General features: G+C 40.0%; 1 protein-coding gene across 2 annotated transcripts; it reads left to right on the top strand.

Moving 5' to 3' along the window:
- Positions 1-120: 120 nt before the first annotated feature.
- Positions 121-7,685, top strand: e2f3 (E2F transcription factor 3). Of its 2 annotated transcripts, none has more exons than XM_056398837.1 (7): positions 121-634; positions 2,120-2,230; positions 3,045-3,285; positions 3,481-3,612; positions 4,248-4,362; positions 4,473-4,659; positions 4,944-7,685. In XM_056398837.1, the coding sequence occupies exons 2-7, from the start codon at positions 2,200-2,202 to the stop codon at positions 5,219-5,221; spliced, it is 984 nt and encodes a 327-aa protein (XP_056254812.1). In that variant the 5' UTR covers positions 121-634; positions 2,120-2,199; the 3' UTR covers positions 5,222-7,685. The 2 variants fall into 2 exon arrangements, with proteins under 2 accessions (XP_056254812.1, XP_056254811.1); XM_056398836.1 differs by lacking the exon at positions 121-634 and adding an exon at positions 669-1,707.
- Positions 7,686-12,092: the final 4,407 nt, after the last annotated feature.

Genomic DNA, 12,092 nt, shown 5'->3' on the forward strand with positions numbered 1-12,092 from the left:
AAAATATAAAGTTTATAGTTACAGGTAGTGAATATATTGTCATTTGTTGCCTTATATTCATTCCCAGCATATGTTCATATATTAATTACATCACAGAAAATGTAATTTTAAACATTTGAGAACAGCAATGCAGCACATGAAGTATCATAATAACATTCTACTGTTAATTTAAAAAAAATAACCCACCTTGTTACAGAGCTCTACGGCCATTGGTTGGCTGTAGCTGCGTCAGACGTACACGGTTCTACGTAGAGTGCTGGCCAATAGCAGTTTACATGCAAATCAGATTCAAAACTGTGCCGGGGAATCTGGTCTAGTGCGTAGCACATCCTGTTGATCTGGACAGTGGTTTTTCTCTGTCACAAATTGATGTGTATGTGTATGATTAATTGGAGATGGGTTCAATCATATGGAGAGGGCCACGACTCGCTAGATATTGTGCGAGCGGTAAAAAACGATAAGTTATAAAATAAGTAATAGGAGCCGACCCGGAGGGCTCTGACGATAATCACGCGTGATGTTCCGAGAGTAGCTCGACCACACGGACCCTCAGCCCTTTTACCGTCTTGCGTTTGGTCTGACTACGAGAAGTCCGGTTCGTGTGGACCCTCAACTACAGGGACAAGGCAGAAACGTAAGCGTGAAGGAGTCAATGTATTAACTAGAGGCAAAATTTTGTATTTAACATGCCGACTTGAAAACTTACGAAGGACATAGAAGGTGATGTACCAGGTTGTCGCAAGCTCAGGACCCTTTACTGTCTGTAATTAGCTAATGTTAGGTTGACGTGAATGTTTATTTACACATAACGCCATCCGTGCTGCATAGCCACTTTGGCTGTAACACATTTGTACGTATTCGTTTTACCATCTATCTCTCCTGATAGGGTTATTTTTTGTTCAGTGTTTGGCATTAGGTATCTGCGTTTAATTGGTTAAATTAGCCTAGTTCAAGAGGGTTCAGTGACATTAGCACCTCACTCGAAATGCAGCTGAAATCAGCTGCTGCTCCAGGCACGGAAAGGTTACCCGCCAAAGCACCGGAAACCCTAAAACCCTTTATCAAAATAAAAGTAAACGGTAAAAAGTAACAAACTGAGTAGGAATAAAGTACGCTCCTGCCTTTGCTTAAACAGCAATTGCAGTTTAATGCTTTGGAAAGTTAAAAAAAAAAAAAAAAAAAACTAGTTTCAGTTAACTTTACACATAAATAAGCGCATATAACATTTGTTATAAATAATAACCGTGATTTGGTAACCACCATAATGTGTGATTTAATGCGTTTTTGTTGGGAAAATGTCTTAGTTACTTATTTGGCCAGTAAAAAATATCAAACTGCTCCCTAAAATAAAACAAGAAGCTATAGCAGTGGTAAGAGGTGTCAACCTGTCACCATCAGACCAGGGAAACGTATGTGTCAATGTTTAAAGACACATTATAGCACTGGTCACTATAGTTAATTGTACTGTGTCTGATTTTAATGCTATAGCTATGATTGTGTCACTAATGTATGACATGCTTTTATTTTGAAGGTGGATTCTTGAAGCTTCGGTTACATTTGTGTATTTCCGGTAACTTTACGTGTGTTTTATCTTGGGCTGAAGTATCATACCGCGCCTTGTCGGGACATACTTCAGCGCACTTTAGTTTACGAGTGCACAGCGCACTTAAACAATTAAGTTTTACCTTTTTCCGTGGGGAAACACAGGTAAGGAGATGACCGTAAGTTGTAATGTGTTCATTGCTGCCAGAAGCAAACTACTGTTTAGGCCTTGGGTCAGCATGGGAGGGGGATGGGGAGATGTTGCCCCAACTAGCTAAACATATTGGAGAGGGAAGCTAGCTTTTCCGACCCTCAGGTAATGACAAACTTAATAGTAACTTGAAGCAATATTTAACGTAAGGACACTTCTTTTCTTATTAAATGCAAATGAAGTCACAAGTGAATGCAATGGATTTATAGCAAGTTTACTCCAACTTGCTTTCCTTTGAGCTGCAGGATTCCATTAGATGGTTGCAATCAAAAAGCTTTAGTCGCGTGACACTGAAATACGAAGCATTTTAGATATATTTAGGAATGGACTTGCTTTTAACAAGATGTGCAATGTCTTTCTCTCAAGCAAAGAGAAGGCTGGAGCTGGAAGTCAGCGACCCCCAGGACCTTCAGGATGGTGGCAGGACCATCAAAGCCAATAAGTCAATGGCATCTCTTTCCCACACAGGAGAAAACGGTAAGACTTTGTACCATAATGACTTGTATTGTGGATTCTCAGTAGACTAATGTACCATTGCTTGGCAAGAGAAGTGGTAGAACTTGCCACAAACCAGCATGTACCTCTGCGTTTTTTTTTAATTTTTTTTACTGTCAAATTATGGCATAACCAAACAGCAAATATATGGCACAAGACCAGACCATAAGTGGTGTTTCCTGCATATCGCAAGAACATGTTGATTTAATATCCTGGTGTGCTGATATGTGTTCTAGCACTGAATCCAGCAGCTCAAAGTTCACTTGATTCTTTATGTTCACCACTATCCAGCTCCACTTTTGTCATTGGTTTTCAATTACTTGTAGTCTGTAAGTTTACTTTGCTCTCTTTTTGCGGGGAACCTGACTTTGTTCATCACGTGACCTTTAGTTTCTCTATACATTAATTTCTTTCTCACTCCTGTTCTGAGTAGTATTACAAGAGAAACACTGGCCACTTTGATGGACTGCTATTCATTTTCATAACTTCTCCTTAATTCTATAGAACAGAACTAAACTACACAAAACTACACCACATTCTCACTCACACTATCCAGTTTAAAATGAAAAAACAGAATTTATGATCTCAAAATAATGTCTAATGTTATATAGTGTTAAAATTTGAAACCACCTTGGTTACGTTTATATTGCATTATAGAGGAAGTGGCAAGAGAAAAATGGCTTGAAGAGTTGTAGTCTTAATAAGCGCACCACAATATCACATATAACAACAGCTTTAAATAATGTAAAAAGAAATAATCAGAAATTCTATCCTAAATTCTTATCCATGTTTCCAGCTCCTGCCCAAATTCCCATGCCATACTCTTCCCCACTTGAGAAGGCACGGTATGAAACCTCACTCGGCTTCCTGACACGGAGGTTTGCAGAGCTGGTGAACCGCTCCTCTGATGGGGTGTTGGACCTAAACTTGGTCGCTCACGAGCTCAATGCCCCTAAGAGGCGTGTCTACGATGTCACCAACGTCCTTGAAGGGATTCACCTGGTGAAAAAGAAGTCTAAAAACAACATTGAATGGTTGTAAGTATGAGTGGATCGTAGTAGATGGCGTGTGTGTTTCGGAAAGGAGCTTGTCGTACAATGCATATATGCACATTATGATTTTTTTGTCTTGGTTAATATATATTCTAATGATTCAATGTGTATATATAAAATCAAATTTCACAGTGACGTTTGGTGTTTATTCTGTATTGCTGCTTGATTGTTTGTGCACAGGGGTGGTCAAGTGAATGTACAGAAAGGTCCAGAGCTGAGCGTTCTCATTGAGGAGGAGAAGAAGCTGGACGAGCTGATCCAAACCTGTATACGGCAGATTCACCAGATGTGTGAGGACCATCACAGTCAGAGATATCCTTTTCTGTAAATTTATTTGCTGTATCATGTTGGAAGCCACAATTTTATCTTTTGGGTAGTAGATGGTGTTGGAAAAGAAAGATTTCCATTACTAGCCATGTTGTGTTTGTGAAGCCTTTGATCAGTCCACCATTCTTCCAGTTAGCAGATCAGACATTTTTCTGTGTATGTATCAAACATGCACATCTGCAATGATAAATACAAACCCTCATCTGTTTTTACACGTGCAGAGTCTAATTTAATATTCTCTTGCACACCTCATCTCTTCGATACCACATCAGATTACAAGTTTTTAATTTGTGAACCACTTCTAAAAAGATCACAAAATAGTTGCCGATTGTTTTCCTGTTGCTTAACTAATCCAATAATTGACTAATCATTTTGGCTCTACAAGGCCCCCCATTTCCACTGAGCATTCTAGCTTCATTCTGCACAGTGTAAAGAAGTGGTGGATATAAAACAAATGAATCTATTGCATTTTTTTGTATACTCAAACAATCCTGTTTTGTTATTTCTAATGTTAGACAGCCTGTTAAAGACAGACTGGTAGTTGGAATAAGTCATTGAGTGTATCCCTGTCTGTACACAAACACCCGGGTGATTATTGTCCTTGACTTTTTGGATTGAACATTTGCCTATTTGACATATGAGGATGTTCAGAGGATTCCCAGTCTGAGAGAACAGACTGTGATTGTGATCAAAGCTCCTGCCGAGACAAAACTGGAGGTCCCACATCCAGAGGAGGTACCTCTCTCTACACAGCAGCCTCTCAAGAAACTGCTTTCTAGAAGTTTTTACTGTTAGTCATTTTCTTAAATCATCTCTGAACAGCTGTCTACTCGCCCTATGTTTAGAGCCTCCAAGTCCACCTCAGCAGCACCCAGGGACCCATTGAGGTGTTCGTCTGCTCTGATGATCCCATCCCTATGGAAGCCACAGATGCCTCTGTGGCCAATGATAGCCACTTAAACTCGCCTGCCAATGGGAAAGACTCCGTCCCCCTCTCGCCTTACTCGTCCTTCGTGCAAGTGTCTGTCAAAGGTGAGTCGTACACTTTAAAGTCCCATGGTCTGTTTCAGACGGGCTACTAATGTAAAGGGGTATTTTATTGCCACAGAGAATGTGGCAACTATCCATGAGCGTTGGATACATACAGGAACCTTATAAGATAATGTACTTATTTCCAAGCCTACTGTTAGATTGCTGGCTCAATTTTTCTTTGGGTTTTTGAACCTTCATTGCTCATGTTTCTTCCCCACCCCATGTCTCCTTATCCACACTCCTTACCCCATGTCTCCTTATCCACACTCCCATTACCTTTCTAGACGATGCTAACAATACTTCTGGAATCAATACTATCTACACCCTGCGGTCTGATCCAACACAACATTCATCACCAGTTACTGTTACCCCCGTCTCACCCATTCCCACCTCCCTCCAACCCTCCTCTGAAGACCAACAGAGCTTTGTCACCCTCACTCCACCCCTGGCTGTCTCTCTTGATGGGGAGGACTATCTCCTGAGCCTGGCTGAGGATGAGGGCATCACTGACCTCTTCTCTGTTGACCTGGACCAATTGCCCCTGGATATGCCCCCCCTCTGAACAGCCATTTTGGAAATTCTATCATTTAGGAGGGAATGGATATTATCACACAAACAGGATATCATGGGGATTTCAAATAAAAGAACGAAGCGCTGCTTTTTAATAGAATTCCATTTACCTATCTTGGACAATGTGACTGGGATTTACTGACACACGGGTGTCTGAAGGAGGATGTAACCCCAAAATATCACATTGGCAGGTTGTTGGAATGACCATATACTTCAGTATTTTGGACATGGCCTGATTTTCATGTGGTCAGACGAAACACTTTGTTTCAGAGCTTTAATCTGTTCTTTTTGAAGTCCAACCTGTGCTGTCAGAGCACAGGAGTTATTTTTGACCCACCAGTGTTTGCCCTGAGGTGATGGTCTTGAAAGACACCATTGGTCATAGTTTGTATCGTGAACACAAAGGAACTTTCACAACATATTTGGAAGATTTAAACACTGTTTAGCTGATGTTTTCTGCATTTAAAGCTGGCCCAAAACCACCCCGGAGACTTTGCTGCTTATGTTGGACTTCTGGCAAAGGCACAACTGTGGATGGTGTTTGTGCACACTACAACTGTATGTTTAATAATGCTGTGGTTTTTTTGCTAACTCCTGGTTTTGTGTCTGAGTGCCATCGTTACTCAGCCACTGAAGATGCTAACACAAAATCACATCTGTGCCTCATTTCAGAGGGTTGGTCCCTCATCACTTTGCACTGATATGGAAATGAACCCACATGCCTTGTGCTTCCTCAACTTAGGGATCACTGATCTGTTCTTTTCTCATCATACCTCAACTCAGGGTATCTGCAGATACCTAGCGCCAATCTGATGCCAGAGATCCCGGATTAAAAATCTGTATACCTCACAGCATTGGAATATTTTTTATCTAAGATAACATGATGTGCACGATTGCTGTAGCACTAAAAACTGAGTTGGTGGCTCGGCATGAATAATGTAACCGGTATTGGATACACTGAATTTTATGACACTAACAAACTGTACTAATGAGGATCAGTAAAGTCATTGCTGACACCAGATTTCATATATTTGGTATTGGTTTGGTGTGTTTCTGTCTGGTGTGCAAGTGAAATTACAGCATAGCTCAGTCTCTGTCTGACTTTTGGCTTCATAGTTTTCTCAGGACTCTAGGAAATTCTACTAGAGGTGCAATTTTCTATATTAAAGGCTGATTCACTCAAAATGTTTATGATGTTTCCCAAAGGTTGATTTTATTCCTTTCAAGTTTCCGAACTGATAGCAGTGCTTTGTCCAGAACGTTGTTGCGACACTCCTATCAGTGAAAAATCTTACACCTCTTCAATTCACTGATGTCAAACATCTCATCAAGTGATTAGCTCAGGTTTCAGTGCAGCCTGTCTTCACCTTTTTTGCTGTTTGGAGGCATGAAATTGTCTAATGATGACACAAGGAACCACCAGAGGCATTGACTCGCTTGAGAAACCTTTAGCTTTTCCATAGTAAAACCTGATTGCAGAGAAATATAAAGTGTTAGAATTCATGTCAGGTGAATACAGCTCTCATGGTGTCAAATTAGGTAGGTATAATAAGGGTGTGGAAATGTAACCGGCTGCCTGCCATCAACCTTGGAGAGTGAAAAGGCTCCTGTTGATGAATGGAGCGACTCATTTCGATACTGAACCCTCACATGTCTGCTCGAGCATCTCTTATGTTGGCAGAAGATTGAGTGCTGTGTAGAGTTTGGACAGAATCTAAAATACTAGGGTATAGTCAGTGTCAGAAAAGCTTTTATTAATGAATTGTCAGAAATGACAAGGTTGCTTTTCTTAGTATCTATCATTAAAACCAAGTTCATACACAGCCACACCTGAGGTGTAGAGCTGAAATCATGAACAGAAAATGAATTTGAAACTTGATTTTTTTTTAATCTATTTTTTATTTATTTAAGCAAAAATGTCAAATATTTGCTGGTTCCAGCTTCTAAAAATAATGAAGATTTTGTTAAAAAAATTAATCCATAATGAAAATAATTGTTAGGTGGTACCCTACTGCCATGTTTGCAGTCATCAGCATTAGTAAGATCTAACCAACTATGACGCATTAAAGTGCTAACAGCTGTTGAAATCAAAGCTGGTTGAAGAATAGCTTCCTCTGCTCCACTATGGTCTTTTCTTTTAACCGCACACCAGAGTAGTCTGTCCAGACAGATGGAGGTTGTGAACTATACATAGCTCGGAGTAATATTACTATGAAAACCAATACATGACAGTTTTGATCATTGACATACAATGCTCCACTGTAGACTTGTTATGATGTATTTTTTAACCTTGGATTTTTCCTCATTTTACAACCAGTCCGTGTCACTAGTACTATGCACCAAAGTCATGCCGTTATCTATGTTTGTACCTAGAAGACCTTGACGGCTAAATGGCTTTTATGTAACTCAGTTTCTCAGTTACTGTGTCAAACTAAAATAAATGGAGATATGCCCGATTATATCGTTACATGTTCACTTACTGTTGCTCACTCCCATAGTGCTTTGATCATTTCTCTGACTTGTAAATCCATGCAAATCATTCTTCTTCTTCTTCTTCTTCTTTTTTACCAATTACCCACAAAGGCATTTTATAGTTTTTATATGTTCAAGTTTTTGAGGTAATGACTTGCTTTTAATCCATTTGGGAAATCATGAATAATCCCTCAAAGATTTATGTTCTCACTTGTCTAAGGCGTTGTGAAGTTACAGATGCGGTGTGAGTGTTTATCTACATATTTTTTACATTAAGCTAGATTTTCCACTGCTCTCACATCGCAGTATTAATGTCTTATTTGACCGTGCTACACTGACCTCAGGATTGAAATACTGATGGACCAGTTATCACTGACCCTGCTTCATCTCTTTGAGGTACAGATACCTTCTACATTAAGCTGTTTGTTTGTTTTTAAATGAATAAAATGTGTATGGTAACAAAGTTTATCCAGCATTGTTTCAGCAGCTTTGATTGGCTGTGTCCTATCATCTAGGATTGTGGGGTTTCTTGTGCTTTTTGTTTTATTTAATAGGAGTATTGTGACAAATGTCACTCAAATTGGGAAATTTCTTAGTCTGAAGAGCAGCGATAAAATAATTAATTCCTTCTTCTAATATCATTAGTTGGAAACTTTTAACTCTACCAATCAAGTGTATAATTGCATCAATGAATTGATTAATTGACTTGATTAATCTCATTAGTCAGTTTTGTTGGCCGTCTAACAAGTCATTATAAAGACTCTGTTAGTCATTATAATAACTCTAATCAGCATCCAGTTAGTTGTTGTTAAATGAATGGTGACAGTTTTGACACCTTGGAGAAAAAAATCTTTTCATAGTTTCATACTTTGATAATTGTAAATGATTATGATTAACTTTACATTGGTTAACCACCATATAGTAATCTTAAAACAACTGGAAATATGGTTTTAATTAAGTTATCCAATGAATCATGATACAGTTTAATTGCAAGGAAGTCACTAATTGATGCTAAATCTTTTTCAAATTCATACAGTTGCAGAAGAACAGTTAGATGAATGCATCTAAAGCATTTGATTTGACTGGATATTACAGCGAGCCTTGTTGCAGTCAATGTGTTATGTGCTCAGTTTAGTGTTCACTCAGGCCACTATCCTGTACTACATCAGTAAACTGTCTGTTAACATCTCAGAGTTTTCTACATCATGCCAACCTCATCTTACCTGCAGTGTAATCCAGACGACTCCAGTGCAGTATATGTGGAGGCACTAGGAGGCAGTGTGATCCCACAGAATCATTGACACTCGCACACTAGGTTGTGATGTTTCGAAACTTTGTGACAAAGTGTTACACATCTCTTGCTAGGAATTGACTTTTAAGAATTTGGCACCCAGTGGAAATGATCTCAGGTCTAATCCACAGGTGAGATGTTTCAGCTCTGTGTGAAATCCGAAACATATTCAAATAAGAGGAGAAAGCTGTAGAAAACCTTTTTGGTCACTCTAAAAGGAACTTGGAGAAAAAAAGTGGTTGTATGAAATGATGAAGATTGTATTTTAACTACAAAACATGACCTTGTGCTGTTAGGGCCACAGTGTAAATCATCATCATCATCATCATCACTTCAGCAGGACAGACGCTTACTGATGTGGTGGTGTGATAGTTTTTTTCCTTCATTCAAGTGAAGTTGCACCAGTCCGCCCATGCTGGGTTTCAGGCATGAACTACGTGTATTACAGCTTATTAATTACCCTTCAAATTTGAAATTCAGGCCAACGTGCTGAATGAAAAATGCTTTTATAAGCATTTGGATATCTTTTTATCTACAATTGAAAACAGGCCTGTTTGGGGGGGGGGGCGTTTCAAACTAGGTCTTATTGACACTCGCTGAGCTGACTGGAGTCCTGAGGGCCATCGACAAAGACGTAAAACAAGACATTGGGGGCGAGCTTTGTTGTTAGCTGGGCTTGTTGTTCAGCATCCTAGTTCTCGCAAATGAGGTGAAAAATTGTTTGGCTACTACAATTTGCTTAAGTACATAAAAATATACATATACAAACATCAACAAACATCTGACACAACATTAAAGAGAAGATTAGTACATTTTTATGATTTTTAGAAAAGGTTTGTTCATGGACGGTAGTCATTGTTTGGAGGATTGCCCCTTTTTCTGTATGTGTGCACATACACCTCTTCGAAACTTTCTCTTATTTCGATCCAATTTAGAAACTGTCTCCGTCCCTGCCTCTCTTTGTCTGAGCCATAGCATCTTAGAAAAACACATCAGTACCCTCAACATGATGATGTAATCTATTTGTAGTCTTCAGCATCCAGACCTGTCCATAGATGGCAGTGTTGTACCTGAAAACTCCACTTAAACCCCGTCAACCCAGTTCCCCATAAACAGTGGCACACTCACTTTGAGTTCATGGAGAGTCACTGGATCACTGCTATTATTGATTCATGTGCGTTTCTGTTGTTTATTTGTCCTCTCAGTGCCACAAAGATTTGCACATGGAAAGAAAAAACAAAGTGAATATTGAATCGGGTGATATTGAATGAGGCCTGACGTCAGCCCCCTCTCGTCTCAAGGGGGCTCAGTTAAAGATCAGCCAATATAGCTGTCAATCAGCCGATCAATCGGTCAATGAAGTTTCATTTTTAGAGTGCTTTGCCCTGTCACCTAGGACGTTTTAAAGTGCAAAACAAAATACGCAGATGGCAGAGTTTAAAGGGCGAGATAGGACTAAGTCGCCACGTAAGACTCGGTCCTTCGGGGGGGTTTGGGAGTGACTCGGAGCAAGTGAGATCTACTCTTAAAGTGTAGGATGATGGTCTTCTCTAGCTGTCCTATCTCTCCAAAATATAGCACTTGTTTCTACACTGCGCTCTCTTCAGTCAGGCTGTTTTGACTGCTGTAATGCACCAAGGCAGGGAGTGAGTGAAAGAGAGAGAGCGACCTAGAGAGAGAGAGAACAAAAATGAGAGAGGGTTAAAGAGGGAGCATGATAGCGAGAGAGAGAGAGAGGGAGAGAGTGTACTACTCGTCAGTCATTGGCTACTGCGAGCACGCCGTCTTTTTGCGTAGCGCCCTCCGAGCCAATCGGCTGCCTTTGCAATATTTTGGGTTTATGAATGAAATGAATAGTGAGAGAGCAGGACAGGAGTAGTTTGATTCATCACCCGCAGCTCATGGTGCACAGAGTCTACTAAAGTGAAAGGTGCACTTGTTTGCTGTGCAGTCTGACTAAGATGGCCTCTGGATACATAGAAGGCGAAGAAGATGATGACCATGATGGTACATGCAGAAAAGCACCTGCAGGCACCTCTACCTGTATTTATAAAGAAGTAACTGCAGAATCAACATGAGATATCTCAGAGCAAACCTGTGGCTTTATGAGCGCTGATGCACTGGGATGAAGAATTGCTTCACCAGTTTCATTTTTCTCATGTCTTAAGTTGCAGATTAGAGAATTTTTGAGTTAGTAAATTAAATGCACATTCTTTCTTACACTATTAATTGATTCTGTTGCTATTCTTCTGTCTTAATTGCAATTCTTGGCTTTTTTCCAGAAAAAGATTGAGAAATGCCACCCTCAAACAAACAAACAAACAAACAAAATAGGTGACATTGCTTTGTGCTCCATATTACTGAAGTACAATGTAAAGTTATATTCTCCGCAATCTTGGCAGCAAGCTTATATCAAAACAGATTAAACAGAAATGAACTCTGGGCAGTGCTCTGTCAGGAGATGCAGTTTCACAGAGACAGGGGAGTGGTGAGCTGCTGCTTTACAGTATTGAACTAAGGATGATTCACATGAAAGTTCTTTTTGGATCATCGAACAGTGTCTGAAACCCACACACATCACCACACACCTTTTCAGCACCTTCACCTGTGTGGAGGTGAGAAACTCTGCAGGGTTTGAACTGCTCTCTCGAAATCTTTTTTAAAAAAAAAAAATTCATCACTTATCTATTTCCATCACTTTGCATATGTAATTCAACACCATGAATGACACTGTTAGAAAGTGCGTGCCCCATTTGAATGATTATCACTTCACCTCTCTCTGACTGCACGTTTTTCACCCAACTCTTTGTCTGCACATGTAGTTGATGAATCTACTCCTCTTGGTGCCTACCACTCAGACCCCCTGTCCTTTCACTCTCCACGGCTGCATCTGCTGAGGCGTCACTATCGTTACCAAGCTCAAAAGCACAGTTCTGGGCAACATCTTGGCCATCTGTGAAGTTGGGGGCCTCAGAGGAACTAGAGTCACTGTTACTGCTTTGGGTTGCAGTTAAACGCAAGTTAAATGTGATCTGCTACATGGCTGGTGTAGACAGCTGTACTAATTAAAACTTGAGTTCCTCTGTTCCTTCAGACGAGC

The sequence above is a fragment of the Seriola aureovittata genome, chromosome 16 (assembly GCF_021018895.1).
Source record: "Seriola aureovittata isolate HTS-2021-v1 ecotype China chromosome 16, ASM2101889v1, whole genome shotgun sequence".
In the NCBI taxonomy this organism is placed as follows: Eukaryota; Metazoa; Chordata; class Actinopteri; order Carangiformes; family Carangidae; genus Seriola; species Seriola aureovittata.

Bases quoted from the DNA above. Each gene is read 5' to 3' on its own strand.
- e2f3 (XM_056398837.1), top strand. From the start codon at position 2,200: ATGGCATCTCTTTCCCACACAGGAGAAAACG. The intron at 2,231-3,044 runs GTAAGACTTTGT...CCATGTTTCCAG, and splicing joins TTCCCACACAGGAGAAAACG to CTCCTGCCCAAATTCCCATG. The intron at 4,363-4,472 runs GTACCTCTCTCT...CCCTATGTTTAG, and splicing joins AGGTCCCACATCCAGAGGAG to AGCCTCCAAGTCCACCTCAG.